The sequence below is a fragment of the Cyanistes caeruleus genome, chromosome 1 (assembly GCF_971803275.1).
Source record: "Cyanistes caeruleus chromosome 1, bCyaCae1.hap1.1, whole genome shotgun sequence".
Taxonomy (NCBI): Eukaryota; Metazoa; Chordata; class Aves; order Passeriformes; family Paridae; genus Cyanistes; species Cyanistes caeruleus.
The window spans coordinates 70892094-70910420 of record NC_141701.1 but is presented as its reverse complement, the minus strand read 5'-3'; the positions used below and the strand labels follow the sequence as shown (position 1 = coordinate 70910420).

Below are 18327 nucleotides of genomic sequence, written 5' to 3'. Positions count from 1 at the left end.
GTCAGAGGAACATCTGCTTTTCAGTTGTAATACCTTGAAAAAACCCTTCAATTTTAGGCAGTTGTATAGTCTTATTTTCAATGTATAAATGTGTTTAGCTGCATCTGAGTTATGTTTTCTTGTTACAACTTGCTCTTAAAGTAAGGTAACTGTTTTTAACTTCCTCTCTCCATCACACTGTGAACAGATGTAGTTTTCAAGATGCAATTGATCATATTCCCTGCCTTGTAGATTTCACTCCTCTATGCCTTTTGAAGAAGCTGAAAAGTTCTACTCTATGAATAATCTGTTAGATTAAATATTTTGGGAGAGCTGAAACATGCTGTTGGTGGTGGCTTAACAGTATAGGGTGCTAACTTTAACAGAAGTGTGTAAGGAATGCCCTTGGTATTTTCTTATGGCACACTATATGAATGAGGATATCTGGTAGCAAACTTTCTGATCTCACTTTGTTTTTAGAGTTTTCATACTCTGTGCTTGTTTGCAGACCGAGGTTGTCAGGTTACTCTTAGTCTGTTAAATTAATGGGCTAGTTGCCTTGCTATCTCCAGCAGCCATATTGTGTTCTTCTTGATTAAATTTTCATGCTGAATCTTAAAATTTTTTATCTATCAAAATTCTAACATATGTTTTAAAGATTAGCTTATACACAATTTTTTTTATATTAACATTACTTAGTATACATAATTTTTCACCTTTTTTTGTCCTACTTTCACCCCAACCCAGTGTATGACAGCTATAACTGTTCTATGTGAGGCAAGGTCTTCTCACTTCTTTTAAGTGAATAGTAAATTGAAAGTCTCAGTCCTGATGTGTCACAGGTGTATTTTGATTTTTGTCTGGAATTGAACAGGCGTTGAACACATTCATCTTAATGTAAAATACAAATTGTAGGGATATTTTTGCACATACATTGTATATGCTAAGCTAGCAATATATAGGCTTTACATTGAATGTTTAATTTGGGTGAGTATTGCAGTATTTTCTAGAAATGTGTGCAAGATTCCATAAATCAGACTAAGACTAGGTTCTTTATCCTCTCTTGTGCCAAAACAGCAAATGTTTAATGGTGTAATGATGTCCTGACTTGTCATTTAGGACCATTTGTGATCCTTAGTCCCTTAGCTTAGCTGCTTGTCAGGACCAGAATTACAGGTTACTTTTGTTTAACCAGCATGTTCTGTATGTCATGTCTAAGATGCTGATTCCATCTTCCACAAGAATAAAATTAATGATTGTCAAACCTCCCCTTAGCTGTGTTCATTTTTAATCTGTTTTCTCCCGCCATCAGTTTGCTGGACAGTTTTAAGAGTGTGTTTAGCCTTGTTTATTCTTCATTATCTTTTGCATTATCTATGAAAGTAGAAAACAGTAGCATCACATCTCTTAATTTAAACAGCAGATCTGGTACTGTCTTGTAGGGTGTGTTTCATGATGCATTAGCACTGCTGCATGACAGCACTTACCACACATTCTCTGGAACTCTCTTTGTGTTTCTTTGGGGGCTCTCTTCTGATTTAGTCTTGTTTGTGCTGGGGGCCTGCATGGGGATCTGAGCAGATTGTTGCCATCCTTTATCCTGTTGCACAATTTCAGCTAATTTTTACTGAAGCCAAAGTGTATCAGGAGATAGACATATATTTCTGAAAATCTGTAACTAGGCAAGAGGAAAGACTCTAAGCTTCCTTGCTTAAGAGAATGGTGTGAGATGTCAGTTATTTTGCTCCTGAAAGTGACTCTACCAATGACTCCATCACAAGGTGAGTTAGTGATTAATTAGGAGGGAGAAATAGACTAGAATTTAGGTGTTTGTGTTCCTTCTGTTATGTTCAGCTGCGTCAGGGCAGTTCAAACACCTCCCAAGTGCTTCTTCCAAGATAAAGAAGCAGGAGACCTGTACTGCCCTGATTTTATGCATTGAAATGTAAATGTGTGGAGAGGGAGAACAATTAATTTTTATAAAATCTATATAAACTACTGTCTCTGATTGATTTACTAATAGTTTAAAGAAAAGTAGTACTTGCTCTTGAATGTAACTTTGTCTTTAATATATGTGCATATATGTGAAGTTGCAGATAACTTAAGTTGGAATTGTTTGTGAACTGATAAAAGGATCGTGTCCCCAAATCTGTATTCTAGTTCCTCTTTCCAATTTTATTTCAGTTGATGTTTTTGTTCCTTATAAACTAAAGTCATTTTTACATTTTCAACCTTCAAAGGTAAAGCACACAAAGAACAGGATTGTACTTTGTTTTTTTTTCAAATTGGTCTGCAGAACAATCATAATTCTCCAGATTCAAAAATACTTAATTTGAATAAGAACATAGTAAATTTCTCAAGTACTGAAAAGGTACAGGGCAGGACTTCTTTAAACTTTCATATGTTTGTAGATTCTAGATATGTGTGCTGCTCCTGGATCTAAGACTGCACAACTCATTGAAATGTTGCATGCAGACATGAACGTTCCTTTTCCCAGTAAGTCTGGAAAACTAAAAACTTATGACTTGGAATTTCTGCTTTTTCTTGTAGTAGATTGTTTTTAATGTCACAGATGAGTATCTGCATTTAACTACATATTGAATTCACCAAGGGGTTGTTATGAGATTAAAGGTACCCGTCTTCGATTTGAAACTTCATGGGCTTCCTTTGCTTGAAAAACAGACATGAATTATATGTATCTTTACAGTTCAGATTACAGTACATGTGATTAGAGCTAAATATATGTATTTAAATCAGGTTTACTTAGTAGATGGTGGCCCATGAGCCTCTGTGCTTTTGTAGTATCCTGCAAGCACTGGATTAAGCTGCTTTAGACTTGAAGCAATAAAAATATTTATCATTTTTGTAAGCTTCAGAATCTTTCTTTTTGGTTAGATGCTCACAGAAAATACTGTCCATTTACACTGTAACAGTTGTAGGGAGTGTGGATTCTTTTGGCCTTGTACTGAAAATTTGCTGATGTAATGATTGTCTTTGGTGACAGTGGGGTTTTTTTCTGTTTTAGAGGTTTTCCTTTGAAAAGTTGAAGGGCCCTTGGCTGTGTCTTACTGCCACAGGATGGGAGCTAAAACTCTTGAGACTATGACATACCAGTTAACCTTCAACATGCCTTAAGTTATTTTATGCTCAGTAAGGGCTCCCATATTCATGAGCAGTCTTTTGAGTAAAAATCTCTAGCGAAAGGTTTACAAAACTTTTGAAGATAAGGTAATAAACTATGTAGAATTTTTCATCTGTTGATTAGTAAAGCATTTTCCCACTATTTTACATTTCCAGATGGTTTTGTAATTGCCAATGATGTTGACAACAAGCGCTGCTATTTGCTGGTTCACCAGGCTAAGAGATTAAACAGTCCATGCATCATGGTGGTAAATCATGATGCCTCCAGCATTCCTAACCTGCAAATAGATGTTGATGGAAGAAAAGAGATCCTTTTCTATGACAGGATTTTATGTGATGTCCCCTGCAGGTACCTGGCGTGTAAACGAATACATGGATTTTACTACTTTAAGTGCGGTGCTTAATTTTTTTATGTTACTGAATTACACCTTTTGAGTAGGTTAGTGAGTTAGGATTTATAGTAAATTCTGAATGCCTTTTAAGTGTGGGGATACAGAATGATGGTGATTTTTTTCCATTCCAGGTGGTCCTTAAATTTGGTCACTTGAAGGGCTTAAATTTTGACCTTACATTCAGGACTCTGAAATACAAAGAGAGTGAGGAAACAAAACAGAACAGTGTAGGAGAAGTAGTTATAAGGAGGAGGGACATGTATTTTTGTGCTGCTATAAATGACTTGGATATGGAATGAGTTTTACACACAAATAATACAAATCTGTTTGACCTCTGTTGCAGTGGAGATGGAACCCTGAGGAAAAACATTGATGTGTGGAAGAAGTGGACAACACAAAACAGTTTGCAGCTCCATGGGTAAAAATGTTTATTGCACATCTGCGCTTCTTTCATTTTTCTCTCCTTTTTCTTTATCTTTACATCTGCATGCATTCACATGATAATGTATGACAAAGCGGAGACTAAGAAGAGGAATTTTTCTCTCAAATCAAGAGCTTAGTACTATTGAGAGGAAGTGTAGGGTTTCAGATGTGAGGAGGGAAGCATGTGAATCTAAATTGCTTGTATTGTTAAAAATATCTGACATGGAAATATTCATTTAATTGATTTAGACAGGCTAGCTAATAAAATGGAACAAGTCACTTGATTGGGACTAGCATTTAGCCAGTTAAAATACTGTTGGAAAATACAGTAAGTTGTAAAATTTAATAGTGATATTTTCAAGTCTTTAGGATTCTAGAGATCATACACAAATGGTTTCAGTTACCTGAGATGGATTTATATAAACTGATGGTGAATGAGTACTTAGCCTATTGCAGGCATGTGGTAAAGTGTAGTGATTGAAATAGATGAAAAAAAATCAACATTTTACTGTGTATTTTTTACAAGTTGGGGATGCCATTGGTTACTGTGACTCAGCTGACCTATGACTTCGTGGCAGCTCTTTCATTATTGCAGGTTTCATTTTAGTTGGAGATATGCAGGTGGGATCTAAACTCATGGTCCAGCTCAGTGATACCTTTCTCAGAAGCTACCTTTCTTCACTGCTAGTTAAGCTATGTTGTCCATAACATTTGTAATAGCCAGATTACTCCTCATTTTAACTGGATTTCTGAGAAGACTCATGTTTTCAGGTGTTATTTTTCTAGTGTTGAGTACTTCATAATAAAACTGAGGGAGCACTAGAAGGAACAAAATAGAGAATGTTATGTTCAAAGTTTTGCTGTGCTAATGTTTGACCTAATTGCTGCTTTAATTTGATAAGTGTCATTGTGAATGTGTCTGCAGTGTAGACTTCACTAAGCTGACTAAGTTTAACACTGACTATAATCTGTGTACTGCTGACAGTTGTAGAACTCCCCAAGTGCTGGCTTAGTCCATGGAAAGTTGTGTGTGTAGTAAAGCTTTTTTGGGGTTCCCTAATGATAGCTGGCTAGACCAAGAGTGTTCTCTTAGATTGCAGTTGAGAATTGCAACCCGTGGTGCTGAACAACTGGCAGAAGGTGGGAGAATGGTGTATTCCACGTGTTCCTTGAATCCCATTGAAAATGAAGCTGTGATTGCCTCTCTGCTGGAAAAGAGTCAAGGTGAGAATGTGAGCTTGAACAGAGTGGGGAACTATTTTTTTTTTTTTCCTCAGCCAAAAAAAGAATATGTGTATGATGGTATTAGTGATAAGCTTAGTGTGGGTAATATGCTGCTAGTTTGCAAAACTGGAAAATTTTTTGTACCAGTAGGATTTCATTAATGTTGCTATGAGCAGTCTTCTTAAATGGTGTGACTCAGCTGCAAATGTAAAACCTGATGAGTTGTTAATGATTCAGAAGACACTTTTACAGATCAGTGGAATTCAGTCTCTGTTATCTGGCTCCCACTGACTGCTTCCACTGGTTGGAATCCATGTCTAACATCTGTAATTCCTTTGGAAAACTCATTGTGGAACGTTGCTGCTGTGCATTATAGGAGTAAAAAGCCCAGAGTGTAGTTAAGCAGTAAGAGCAAAATAATTGTACATCAGTAGGTGGGACTCGCTGGTACCTTTAGCATCCTTTGCCCCACATCCTTTGATGTGCTTGGAATTTTAATGTGTTTAAACTTACGGGTTTTTTTTTTCATTTTTGACTTGCATGTAAAGGCTGAGGTTACATGAGGTGGAAAAAATTGAGATGAGCTGGGAGGCTGCACTGCATCACTTTGTGATAGTAAGGTTCAGTAGCCCATTTAGTAGCTTGTGTATACTGTTTTTTCTGAATCAGTAACCTGAATTTTGGAAACATCTAATTGGATTTGTCATGAAAAGTTTTTTCAGCCTTTTTAAAGTTGTGCCTTTTCCAGAGCAGAAGCAGCTCTGTTACTTGTGGAGCAGCACTTAACTCTGGACATTGGTAGCCTGTTTTGTGTAATGTTTACTTTCAGCTGTTCTGGCCCCAAATTGTGCATGAAATTTCAATGTCTTAGAAACAGTACTTTAGCTAAAGTGCTTGTATGTTGATTAGGAATTGACTGTGTAATTTCTACTCCCGCTCTGCTGTGCACTGGGGCAGCCTCATCTTGTGTCCTGTGTGATGTTTGATCACTGCAATATAAGAAAGCTATTAAACTATTACAGGGCATGCAGAGGAGGGCAGCAAAGATTATAAAGGGTCTGCAGGAAAGCCTGATGACAAGTGGCTGAGGTAGCTTGTTCTGCTCAGCCTGGAGGAGACTGAAGGGAGACCTCATTGCAGTATGAAACTTTCTTGTGATGGGAAGAGGAAGGGCAGGTGACCAATGATAAGACCCATGGGAATAGCCTGAAGTTGTGTCAGGGGAGATTTAGGTTGGATATTAGGAAACGTTTTTTCACCCAAAGGATGGTTGAGCAGACTCCCAAGGGAACTGGTCACAGCACCAAGCCTGACAGAGTTCAAGAAGCATTTGGGCAATGCTCTCAGGCACATGGTGGGACTTTTGGGGTGTCCTGCACTGGCCCAGAATTGGACCTGATGATCGTGGTGGGTCCCTTCCAACTCAGCTTATTCTGTGATTCTGTGAAAGGACGTTTTTATTTAGAAGTAGTTTCTCTGGTAATAGACACATTTCCAATAAATTACAGTCTGCTCGGCTTATTGAAGGCCATAGTAAGCCAGCATTAATTTTAACAGTGACAAGATTGGAAAGCATTAAGAACTAGGTGGGATAGGAGCACAAAAGCAGTAGGATGTAGAGGCCAGCAATTGCAGCACCTGGGGGAGATTCAATACTTTGAAGGAAAGACTAGCTATGACATCCAAATCTAATCTCTGCCCAGTGGAGGTGTTTTGAGGCGTACTTGGAGGCTGTGATGTGTCCCAGCAAGTGAATGTTATTCTTGGAACTTGAACAAAGGTGTAGCTTAAGAAGGTAGTGGTAAAGAAGTAGTGCAGTGGTCTGCAAGGGGCACTGTACCTCAAGAATTAGTTCAGGTCAGTCCAGAAGGTTTGTTGGTAGTTTCAAGCACAGTGTTACCTTGCTGCTTGTGAAGCCGATGAGAGATTGCTTTACCTTTAGGGATGAAGGAGTAGGGAGAACGCCATTTTTGTACCATGTAGCAACTACTGGAAATTGTAGCACTTCTGACAGACTCTTTAGTGCCTGATCAGTCTGATGTAGTCTTGAGATGCCAGCTGAGGTCATGCTGTAGGGAGGCAGGAGTATTGAAAGGATGTATGCAAAACATCAAGTGTGATCACATTTGAGATGTAATTTTATAATTTTCTATGAATTCATGTATCTCCTTTTCATTTATTTAAAAGACTTGCTTAAGCTGTCACTAAGAGTAAATGGTTATAGTCATGTAAAACAAGTTGATAAATTGTGTACAACATGAGGAAGAGCCTACCTGACTGTTAAATAACTAAAGTATTCAGAATCACAGAAAAGCACTGTTAGAACTTATTCTTTCCTAGGGAGATCCCCTATTTAAACAGTAAACTTTTATCATTCCTTCTAGACTTTGAGCAGCTTGAAGCTTTTATTCAATAGATTAAGCAATACCCTATTAATGTTTCTTGTAATAATTTGACATATTTTAGGCATATAGTCTTTTGTTATGTTAGCGTTAAACAGTTTGGAATTTTCCTTTGCATTTTAAAAATAACAAATTCTCTTTCCTCTCTCACTGGAATATATTGAGCTAGTAACTCCTTGAAATTAGAATATCATAGGCATTTCAGAAAGCTTTGTTACACCGAAAGTTATTCCCTGAAAATACTTAAACAGTGCAGTAAATCCAAATACTGAGTAAATGAGAATAAAAACTTCAGTGATTCTATTGCTTAGAACACTGATGTTTAATGATACAAGTTGTGGAGTGTTACTCTGCAGCTGCTACAAAAATATATAACCATTTGTTTTGGGTAATTTTTAGGTTGCATTTTATTATTAACAGTTCTTATTAACTGTTAATAATAGTTATTATTAACAGTTCTTCTCACCTTCTTTGTTAATGTAAGTAGTAGAAGGTGTGTATATAACATTTTATGTCTTGAAAGTTGTAAAAAGTACTATTCATAAAATAGTTTAAAACTTTTAGGAATACTATTTTTGTAAAAGTTAATTGACAACATAATTCTTAAAATCTGTTTTCAAAACGTTTATATTCTTGGGATTTCAGGTGCCTTAGAACTTGCTGATGTCTCTTCTGAGTTACCAGGTTTGAAGAGGATGCCAGGAATTACAAAATGGAAGGTACTTAAACTGATATTTTTGTGAAGTTCTTGGTCTGTGGTGTTAATGAGTGTTAAATTAAGGAGATTCTAACATAAATTGTAACATAACATTAGGTTTTGCTGCATTAATGGCAGTGATTTGATGCTTAGGGGAGACAGCTAAGCTGAAAGTCTTTGCTAGAGTAAGTTTTTTCTCCTCATCTGCTCTCCCCTTACCTCTAGGTTTCTTGCTTTTGTCTCATATACTTTCTTGCTACAATTCCCTATTTTGTTGTGCATATTTGGCCTGTAGATGGCAACATAATTTCAGCCACTTTTAATGTTAGCCATCCATCTCTGTCTTCAAGGTCTGTGAATGTTAGATTCCATAGTTCTTCATTTTAGATTCCAGTACTTCCAGTTCGTTTTACTTCATTTAGAAGTAAAAAATGTGAAACTGTTTCTACAAGTAAGCTATAAAGCTTCCAGTGATGTGACTAATCCTAGAATATTAATAGAATCCTGTATTTTATTCCAGACCTTAAATGATTTCAGTTTTAGAAACAAACTAATATGGAGGGGCAGAAAAAAACCCCAAAATTGCTTCAGCTTCTTGTCAAGAGTATAGTCAAGAAACGTAGAAGGCCATCCTGGTAGTGGGGAAAGAAACGGATTAAATTTTAGTTACGAGTGTGTGCCTTTGCAATGCCATTGTTTTTTCTGTCTTACCATCTCACTAGTCTCTTGCAATGGCAGACAGGTTTATGCCTGTGTACAGTCTAATGAACAAGATGCAGGGAATAAAGATTTGTCTATGTTCTGCCACTGGAAATCCAGCTTAGAAACTAGCTGATTTATTTCTTCTTACAGTTCCTAAAGTTTACACTGTATGCTTGTACCTGAAGAATAAATGTAAAATGCATAAATGTGGCTCTGTGATCGCAATTCTACCTAATTTCACTAAGGGTATATTCTATTCCCTGAGGCATCTATTTCTCTGTTTGCTGTTGAAATATAAATCTCCCTAAAAGGTACTGAAAACTAGTCTGATGTGTTGAAAGTTTGACAGACTTTTTTCAGACCTGATTTCCTGCTACTGTGTATTTTCATGCCTCACTGGCTAGCATCACTGCGGATTTATCTGCTTACTTTGGTGCTAGTCTTTTGTTCCTTGGTGCAGTATTTGTTTTCTGGGAGGTCTGTGACTAATTATATTGAATGTTACTGAACATCAGTAATTTACAGTTGACTGTAAATCTCTGGAAACAGAAAAAACAGAAATAAGTTTTTGTTCAAGGGACACTTAGGTCCTTGGAAACAGCATTCAGTATTCCCTCCTTAAGCCAGATGATGAGTGCACTCCAGCAAATTATTTTGGGCTTGAAGGAAGACACCTTTTTAACTCCAGATTACGTAATTTGTTCCTGCAACGCTTTTACTCTTCCTTCTGCTCTAACACGTGGTCAGTAAAATGTGCAGTATAGAAGGATTTAGCGTGTTCTTTGGGGCTTTGTCGTTCTACCAGTCACCAACTTACCAGTTAGGCTGGTAAACCAAAACTGAACAGCACAGGACTGCTAGACAGTTTTTCTGGTAAAACCAAAATAGTTCTAGATTTTTTTAGACTTCGGTTATTTATCACTCCTGTTGTTGGTTTTTCTCAAGCTTGAGTTGTGACTTCCAAAGAAGAGCAGTTCAGAAGTACAGTCTGTGTTGTATCCATCTAGCAGTACGAAATACTAACTCTGTACAGTAATTCCTATTTCAGGAAACGTGGAAATGCAACAAGGTGTGATCTGACCAGTGGTTGAAAAGTGCCAGACTTCATGATGCTGAAATCTGCATTCCAAAGTTATTAGTGAAATTGTAGTCTAGATAAATGTTACATTTCAATTTCCAGTAGAGCACTTGATTAAACTTTCAAGACAATCACAGTGAGATGCATGAAACCATTTCATAATACTTGCCAGTCCTGAATTTGCCATCACTGCAACTGCTTTACTTTGTTGCCTTAACAACAAAATAGGCCTTCATTTCAGTGATTAATTATATGCATTTGGCCTCTGCATCCCCATTTTGGACCCTTCTTACAGCTTTAGCACCCAGTGCAAAAACAGGCATCTAGAGCTCTGAAGTCAAATGTTCCCTGGCTTATTTTTTCACTTTGGTATCCTTGCTTGAAGAGCATTCAAAATGCCTTCCTGTAAGAGTTGTGGCTCTAATCTTCTATTTCTATCTTAAGAATTCATCAAAAGCTTTGACCCTTAGCCAGACTGAGGTGATGTTATGTCTGCACAATGTCTCAGAGCGGATCTGCAGATATTTTCTGAGTAAAGGTACAGATGCTAGAAAATTAATGGGGACATGGTTCTTCAGCAACTCTCCACAAAAGCATTTCTGTCAGTAACTTGTATATGCCTGTGCCATGCAGGTTTCTGCCTACCAAGCTGTTGTGTTGTACTCTTGCATGTTTCTTATGTAATGAAATTTGGATTCTTCAGTTCTGATCTTTACTAGACTGCAGTAGCTCTTTTCCTTTGTATACTTATTGGAAGCTGCCTACAACACAATGTTTCACTGCCAGTCTCATGGAAAAAAAGTAGTGTATCTTAAATCTGGTGGCTCACTGATTTTACATATTTCACCACTGTCCTTCCACTGCATTTCGGTCGTTCACATGTTTTAGCAGGTTAACAGAGATCTTTGTAGTTGATTCAGCACCAATCTGCATTTTGACTGGATGTTTTGTTTTTTTTGAAGCATATGAAGTGGAGCAAAAAGCTGTAGCTAGAAAGAATCTCCTACTCTGAAGTACACACATACAATGCACAGAGAAACAATGCAATTAAAGAACTTAATTTTCTATATCAGAAAATAACTTATCTATTTGGTGTTTGAACCTTGCTTTGCAAGTATTTTAATTAAAACTTGTAAAATGGTGCCCTATGTCCTTCACTGAATTTATATTTATCCCTTTGAAGGTGATGCTGAAAGATGGACAGTGGTTTGAGGAGTGGAAAGATGTGCCTTCAAATAGACAAACACAAATACGTCCTAGTATGTTTCCAGTGAAAGATGAAGAGAAGCTAAAGGCAATGAATCTGGAGCGCTGGTAAGTTTTCCCAGAGTAGATCTTGTGAGGATTTGATGTAACATGTATGGTTGTGGGAAAATTATAATTAGGTCACATTACAAATGTGTAGGTTTAAGTATGTGTTGATTGCTTCATATGTAATGGCAGTGTACAATATTTAAACTCCAGTGAATCAGGAGAAGTAACCGCAAGTTGCATAAGAAGAATAAGTACTCACATGAAAAGGTCAGATGCTTTGCATCCAATAAAGATAAACAGTCAAAATTACTGAAACAGTATGTAAAACTTTAACATGTTAACAGTGTGACTTACTTGCTTTTAAAGGCTTTCCGTAGCTATTCTAAAAATAATGTTTAGAAATGAGTCATTAAAACTCAGATATGAACTGTGAATGAACGTGTTGCATTGATGCATGTAATTTTGCTAGAATGCTCTATTTAGATCCTGTTTCTAGTTTAATAAATTAAATCTGCACAGTCTTAATAGGAATACATACCTTATCCTGAAAGTAAATATAAATGAGAGCATTCTGGTATTCTGTGATTCTGAATGAAGCTATGAATGTGCTGCAACATTGTTTTTTCTTTTCTCTCTAGTCTTAGGATATTGCCACATCACCAGAATACAGGTGGCTTCTTTGTGGCTGTCTTAATAAAAAAGTCTCCAATGCCATGGAATAAACGTCTGCCTAAGGTAACTTCTTTTAAATTATCTAAAATGTTAGTTACTAATAATGTTTCAGGATTTTTTTTTTTTTTTTAAAGTTTACACATAGTAGAACACATACTATAATTGTTCTGTATCTGCCCTTCAGTTATAGTTCAATGTGTCAATTAAAAACAAATTCCTAAATCCATTAAGTACTTAAGAAAAAATACATGACAACTTTTAAAATACAAAAAAAAAGGGGGATTTTGAAATGGTAGTAAAATAACAAGATGAATCTTTACCCTAAAACTAAGGTTTTGAAAGAATTACAGAAGCAAGATTATATTGGATAGCTAAAGCTGTCACTTCCTTCACCTGTGTGTAATCTGCTAAAAGGCTTTTTTCTGCTGTGTTTTAAGCTAATTCTGATGTCAGTTTATCTTACTCTGTGGCTGGCTTCTCAGGAGTGATTCACTAGCAGATTATCAGATCAGAAGCATGGGGAATGGGTGTTAAACTGTTTGGAGCAGCAGCTTCAGCCATCTGACTTTTAATCCATTTGTTGTCAATTGTCTGTAAAATCCTGTCAACAGGATTTTAAGTTGTGATTTATGTGATCTCTTAGATTGTCATGTCTCTGAGAAGAACTTTTTGTTCTTAAAACCTTTAGGTGTTTATTTGATTTGTTTCATTAGAACAATTCATGAGTAAAATGTATGTGGCAATAGGGAAGAAGCATTTATTCAGAAGCAAGCACCCTCCAAACAGTTTATGCTGTTCTAAGTTAAACGTCGTAACACTTACAGAAAGTGTGCAGCAACAGGATGCATGTGTCACTTTGAGTATGAGGAGGAAAACAGCAGATCCTGTTTTAAAATAGTCTTCTCTGAGTGCTTGAAAATGATTTTGTAGATGGTACAAAAACAGCTTTCTTGGACAGCTGGTATGAAACTGTCCAGATCAGTACTAGAGGAAAATGCAATTTCTAGTGGTATCTTGATCTAGTAATCGGATTAACTCCCTGAATGGATCTGTTTAAGCACTTGCATACAAATTGACAAGAATACACATACAAAGAGAAGAAGTATGTGCCATCTGTTACAAGTTGGATACTACTTTTGCTTTTTGGAAAATACTGTAATTTGAAATAGGTTCATCAGAAATTACCACAAAGAACAAGAGATACTGAAGTGACAGCAGCTAATTCAGATAATGGTTCTGACTGTATTATTGAAGAACCAACACTTTCTGAAAATGAAGAGTCTAAGAAAATGCAAGAATTGCAGAATTTGGACATTGAGCAGAGTAAAAAGGAAGGAGTGTGCGGGTAAGGATTTACGTCTAAGTATTTGTCCTGTGACAGCTCTGCAATTGCTGAGTATTCTGTAGTTCTTTTTTAATTTAGAAGTTGATCAAGAAAACTTAATGAATTCATTCAGTTGTCTTGGCATTTCCATGTTTCTTGTCTTCTGTCTTCTTTCTGTTTCATTCAGCAAGTTCGGAAAATAACCCTTTTTCTTATTAGCATTTGTTAAGTCTGTTAATACTTTCTTCTCTGTTAATACTTTCTTCTCTATTAAGGGAAAAAAAATACTTTCAGAAGTTGAAAGATCTGTATTGTCTTCACAATCATTCCATCACAAATCTCTGTTTACTTGTTTTTGTGAACTTGGTTTCAAAGCATTGCTTCACTTCCTTATTTTAACAAGTTAAATTGTGTGTAGTGTTAGTGAAGCAGAAGAAAATGCCAATATTCTGTTTGGCATCCTGTTGTTAAAATAAACCAAGTGTTGACTAAATGAACTGAATATACTGATTTTAAAGCAAGTACTTTTAGTGAAATTGACAGTGCAGTGTTATTTCCTTTTTAGACCACCACCATCTAAAAAAATGAAGTTGTTTGGTTTTAAAGAAGACCCTTTTGTGTTTCTTCCTGAAGATGATCCATTGTTCCTTCCTATCCAGTAAGAAAAAAGGCGTTTCTGTTTTGGGAGTAAGATTCCTATTAGTTCAGGGATGTTAGTAGTTCAAGGTCAGTTCATTAGAAAAGATGAGTCTCACTGGACTTGTGTATAACGGCTTTTGGCTGACTTTGCACCAGGGCTCCCTCTCCTCAATATTAAATACTTAAATACTCCTCAACTTAAATGCTTAAATGAAAATAGCCAACTAAAGTTTGCACTGGAAATTTTCCAGTGTGTCTCAGGTCTATAATAGCTTGTCTTTTCTGATGTCATGCAGCTTAGAAAGTCTAATCTTTGTTATACTGAAGCCAAAGTACTTAGTGGTTGCAGAGATAGCTGCAGGAAATGGGTTAAACCATGCATTTTGAATATGTGATATTACTGCTCAGTTAATCAAAACAAGTGTTATGGCCACAGGAGGTTTTATGCATTGGACCCATCATTTCCCAAGATGAATTTGCTGACTCGAACTCAAGAAGGAAAAAAGAGGCAGCTGTACATGGTTTCTAAGGAGTTAAGGAATGTGCTTCTGAACAATAGTGAGAAGATGAAGGTATGGTTCATAAGCATCAGTGTGTATCTCCTTGAACTTGCCAAGTGTACGATTTATATAGAGGATTAGCCCTCTGGCAGGGTTTTGTTTTTTTAAGTCTGGACTAATATTTTCTTTTCTGTCCCTTCTGTGTTAAAGATGAAAAGTTGACTCTGAGAGTCAACTCAGATAAGTAAAAGTCTCTGAGATGAAAATCAGTACATTTTTGGTGGATGAAGGAGAACTTAAAAGTAGAGAGAGGGAATATATAACTGCTGTGTCTGTGCCAGGATTTTTAAGTAGTCTTCAAGTAACTTCACAAGTTTACATTGACGATGTATTTATCACTCCCTTAATTATAGAGGTATTAAGAGCTTTGAAAGCCAACCAAAAAGATAAGTTCAGCTGAATTAGTTACTGGCTGTGTTACGTAGGGACATTGTTTCAAAATAATTTTAACAATTAAATATTTTGAATGTGCATTAAGCTGAGTGATAATGGAATGATAAGTACCTTTTCTGAATTAGAGGTATTTTTTTTTGATTCCCTGTAGAAAATGTCCTGTGAATGCTAAATATTTGTCTCAAAAGTCATTGTATTATTTAGGTTGGAATGAGATCATCTAATCTAGCTTCCTTCCTGTTCCAAACAGAAATTACTTCAGAGCTAGATCAGATACATTCTGGGCCTTGTCCAGTCAAATCTTGCAAATTCTTGAGCATATTCAGTACATGTTTGCAACAGAGCTTTGAGATGGATAAACAATTATTCTTTTATCTCTTACGCTGGAAATGGCTATGTAATTGACAAAATTTTAAGAAACCGGTGCATTATATTAGGTAGTGAGACTGAGTATCACAAAGGATAAATCAAGTGTCCAAATAGTAATCACTTGGACATTTTTGAAATCCTGTCCTTGATTGACTTTCCCAGAATCACACAGAAAATTCTTGCTCAAACTAAAATTAAAATTAGATATTAGTAGTTTGTTGCCCTCTTTTTAAAACTGCCTCTTCCTCACACTGTTCAGTTTTCAATATGGAAAGGAGTAAAAGGCATTTTATGTTGAGGGAGTGCCACATTTTTATAGCAGGAGTTCCTTTTTCCCTTGAATGAATTTTCACAATAATTCATTGTCCAGTGCAAATGAACTTTTAGTCAAAGAGTTGAGGAAAAAACAAGTTTTTTCAAACAATACTGGTAATTAAGAATTTATTCTCCCTACTTATGCTTATTGGCTTTGCTGTTTGCAGGTTATCAACACAGGGATAAAAGTCTGGTCTCGCAACAGTGATGGTGAACAGTTTGGATGTGCATTCAGATTAGCACAAGAGGTAATTGCATAGCATTGTGTTTTCAAAGGAGCTACTTTGGTTTCCTCGAGAGCCTATAAGAGAGCTGTCATTAACTTTGTCAGATTAATGGTGATCTACAATTTCAGTATGGTTTAAAAAGTGAAAATTGTTTTCTGGTATTGGGTGAAGTGCATACTGTTTTTAACATTTTTTCTTTAGAAATCAGTGGTTAAATTTTGAAATAATTGTCTTTCTTTATTAAACAGGGAATTTATACTCTGTACCCATTCATTCATGCAAGAATTATAGATGTCTGCATAGAAGATGTCAAAATTCTGCTAACCCAGGAAAATCCATTCTTAAGTAAATTTAGCAGTGAAACACAAAAGAAAGTCAAAGATATGGGTAAGCTTGCTAATTTTGTTGTCACAAAATTATTTTTGTACTTTGCACAGAAGGCTGTGAAAATCCTGTAACATAAACTGTGTTTGCTAAAAATTTTGACTACATTTTTTTAAATTATTCTTGTTAGGTAAGTAAGCATTACTGAAAGTGTGCTGCTAGAAATTGTAGTCCTTCCTGATTGCAGCCTCTAAGGTTTTTGAGCTTTAAAGAACAGAAGACTTGCCAAACTTATGACGCTTGCAAAGTGGTGCTGTGAGGCAGCATTTAAAATATCTGATGAACAAAGATTTTATATACACTTCTGGTTTTTCTACCTGCTAGTGCTCCAGCTGAAAATGTCATCTGCAATTGCTTGTCATGACCTTATGTAATCAGTTACTCAAATTTGATTTCCTTAAATGTGGGGAGATATTGTCTACTTGTATTAAACTGTAATTTCCTCTGCACTGGATGCGTCAAGATATGAAAACTCTTTTTCAGCCTTTTGTTACTGTTTTATTTACAATTCATTGCTGATCCTTGTACTTCCGTGTTTGATCAGAAAAAATAGGAATTAAAAAAGTGGTTTTAAGTCTGGTCTGGCATACCCTTACATTCATTTTAGTTAAGTAAAAGTTCCTTGCTAGATTCACTGAGTAAGTTAATCCACTGTGTGGATTTTGTATTTTAATTTGTTTGGGATTTTGGAGGAGGCAATATTGGCAATTGCTTCTGTAACTTTATAAATACTTTAGTTTGAAAAAAAAGGGCATAAAATCTGGTATTGTCTATAGTTCAGTGTACTGATGTAGATAACTGCTTACCATGTCATGCTCTGTGTTTGTCTAAAAACTTGTTTTCTTGAACATTTTCAGATTACAATCATTGTATTTGTACTTGTATGTGTACCAAGTAAGACATCAGTTTTGTTTTTCTTTCCTCTTTCCTGTAGCGATGGGAAGTATAGTTCTGAAGTACAACCCAGCCCCTGAGTAAGTAGATGTGTTGCTTTCCATTTATGTACTTCTAAGACCTGGACAAGAATTTGTTTTCACTCAGCAAAAGCAAAAGTAGAGGCATAGTGATGCAGGGAAATGCCATATAGGATACAGAAAGACAGGGAAAGATGCTGTCTTGTCTGTGAATTCTTAAAACAAGTGTAGAATTTAGCTTCATAAAAGAGAGCTGGTAGTTGTGCCAGAGATCAGCAGATCACTACATGTGATTTATTTGTTTGTTTCCCCTTAAAGTCCAGAATTTGGCATGGAAAAAGTTACTTTTTATTCTTCATTTTTGTGGACAAAACTCTTGGGAATTTTCTAAATGTAGTCTTTTATTTTACTGTTCCTTGTATTTGAAACCAGAGCCAGAAAATTATTTTGCTTGTTGCAGGAACTTAATAACATTGAGTTTTAGGTTGCTTGCTTGCTTGTAGACAAGCAAGTGCCTGTGTAGGTATTAAAGTTAAGAACCATGTACTTTCATCTTCTGTGAATCGTTACAAAATGCATTCAGGGTTTGAACTGAATTGGTGTATGTCTATAAAATGAAGTTGTTAGGATGAACTTTCACATAATTGACTGAACTTAACTGCTTGTTTATAGAAAACCTCATGATCTTCAGTGTCCAATAGTACTGTGTGGTTGGCAAGGGAAGACCTCACTACGTGCCTTTGTGCCCAAGAATGAGAGACTTCATTACCTGAGGATGATGGGAGTTGAAGTGTTTAAAGCAAAGAGGAAAGAGGAACTGGAAAACAAAACTGAGGAAGAAGTTCAACAGAGACTGGAGCAAACTGAGGAAGGAACGGATGTGGAAGATAAAGAACATAATTTAGTCACAAAAATGGAAGCAGAAATAGGTGAAGAGTCTTCTCAGAGTCCTGTGGAAAGCAGTGCTATGGAAATAGAAAATAAAATTGAGAATTTAGATCAATCTAGTAAAAATGCCAGCACTCATGTAAGCGAGGAAGGCAAAGACATGGTTGCAAGTAATGTGAAAGAGTAGGTTTATTTCTCTATTGCTAGGCAGCTTCAATGGGGCTCACATCCAGACTTTAGCTTTTAGCATGAAACTGTATTTTAAAATTTGGTTGGAATGGGATGTTCCTCATTTAAAGTTTCACCTATTTTATATTTTAAATGAAAGCTATAAAGGTATTTCTCTTTAA

The 18327-nt window shown here is 36.1% G+C and overlaps 1 protein-coding gene across 1 annotated transcript in view; it reads left to right on the top strand.

Moving 5' to 3' along the window:
• The window catches only part of NSUN2 (NOP2/Sun RNA methyltransferase 2), a 20099-nt gene extending 1772 nt beyond the window's left edge, over positions 1 to 18327 (top strand). The window contains exons 6-19 of the mRNA XM_023921810.2: positions 2391 to 2475; positions 3277 to 3469; positions 3856 to 3930; positions 5029 to 5159; positions 8207 to 8280; positions 11222 to 11352; positions 11931 to 12027; positions 13134 to 13309; positions 13854 to 13946; positions 14364 to 14499; positions 15732 to 15812; positions 16040 to 16178; positions 17110 to 17149; positions 17762 to 18327. Coding sequence (XP_023777578.2) covers positions 2391 to 2475; positions 3277 to 3469; positions 3856 to 3930; positions 5029 to 5159; positions 8207 to 8280; positions 11222 to 11352; positions 11931 to 12027; positions 13134 to 13309; positions 13854 to 13946; positions 14364 to 14499; positions 15732 to 15812; positions 16040 to 16178; positions 17110 to 17149; positions 17762 to 18164 — 1854 coding nt within the window. The 3' untranslated portion in view covers positions 18165 to 18327. The remainder of the gene's footprint in view (positions 1 to 2390; positions 2476 to 3276; positions 3470 to 3855; positions 3931 to 5028; positions 5160 to 8206; positions 8281 to 11221; positions 11353 to 11930; positions 12028 to 13133; positions 13310 to 13853; positions 13947 to 14363; positions 14500 to 15731; positions 15813 to 16039; positions 16179 to 17109; positions 17150 to 17761) is intronic.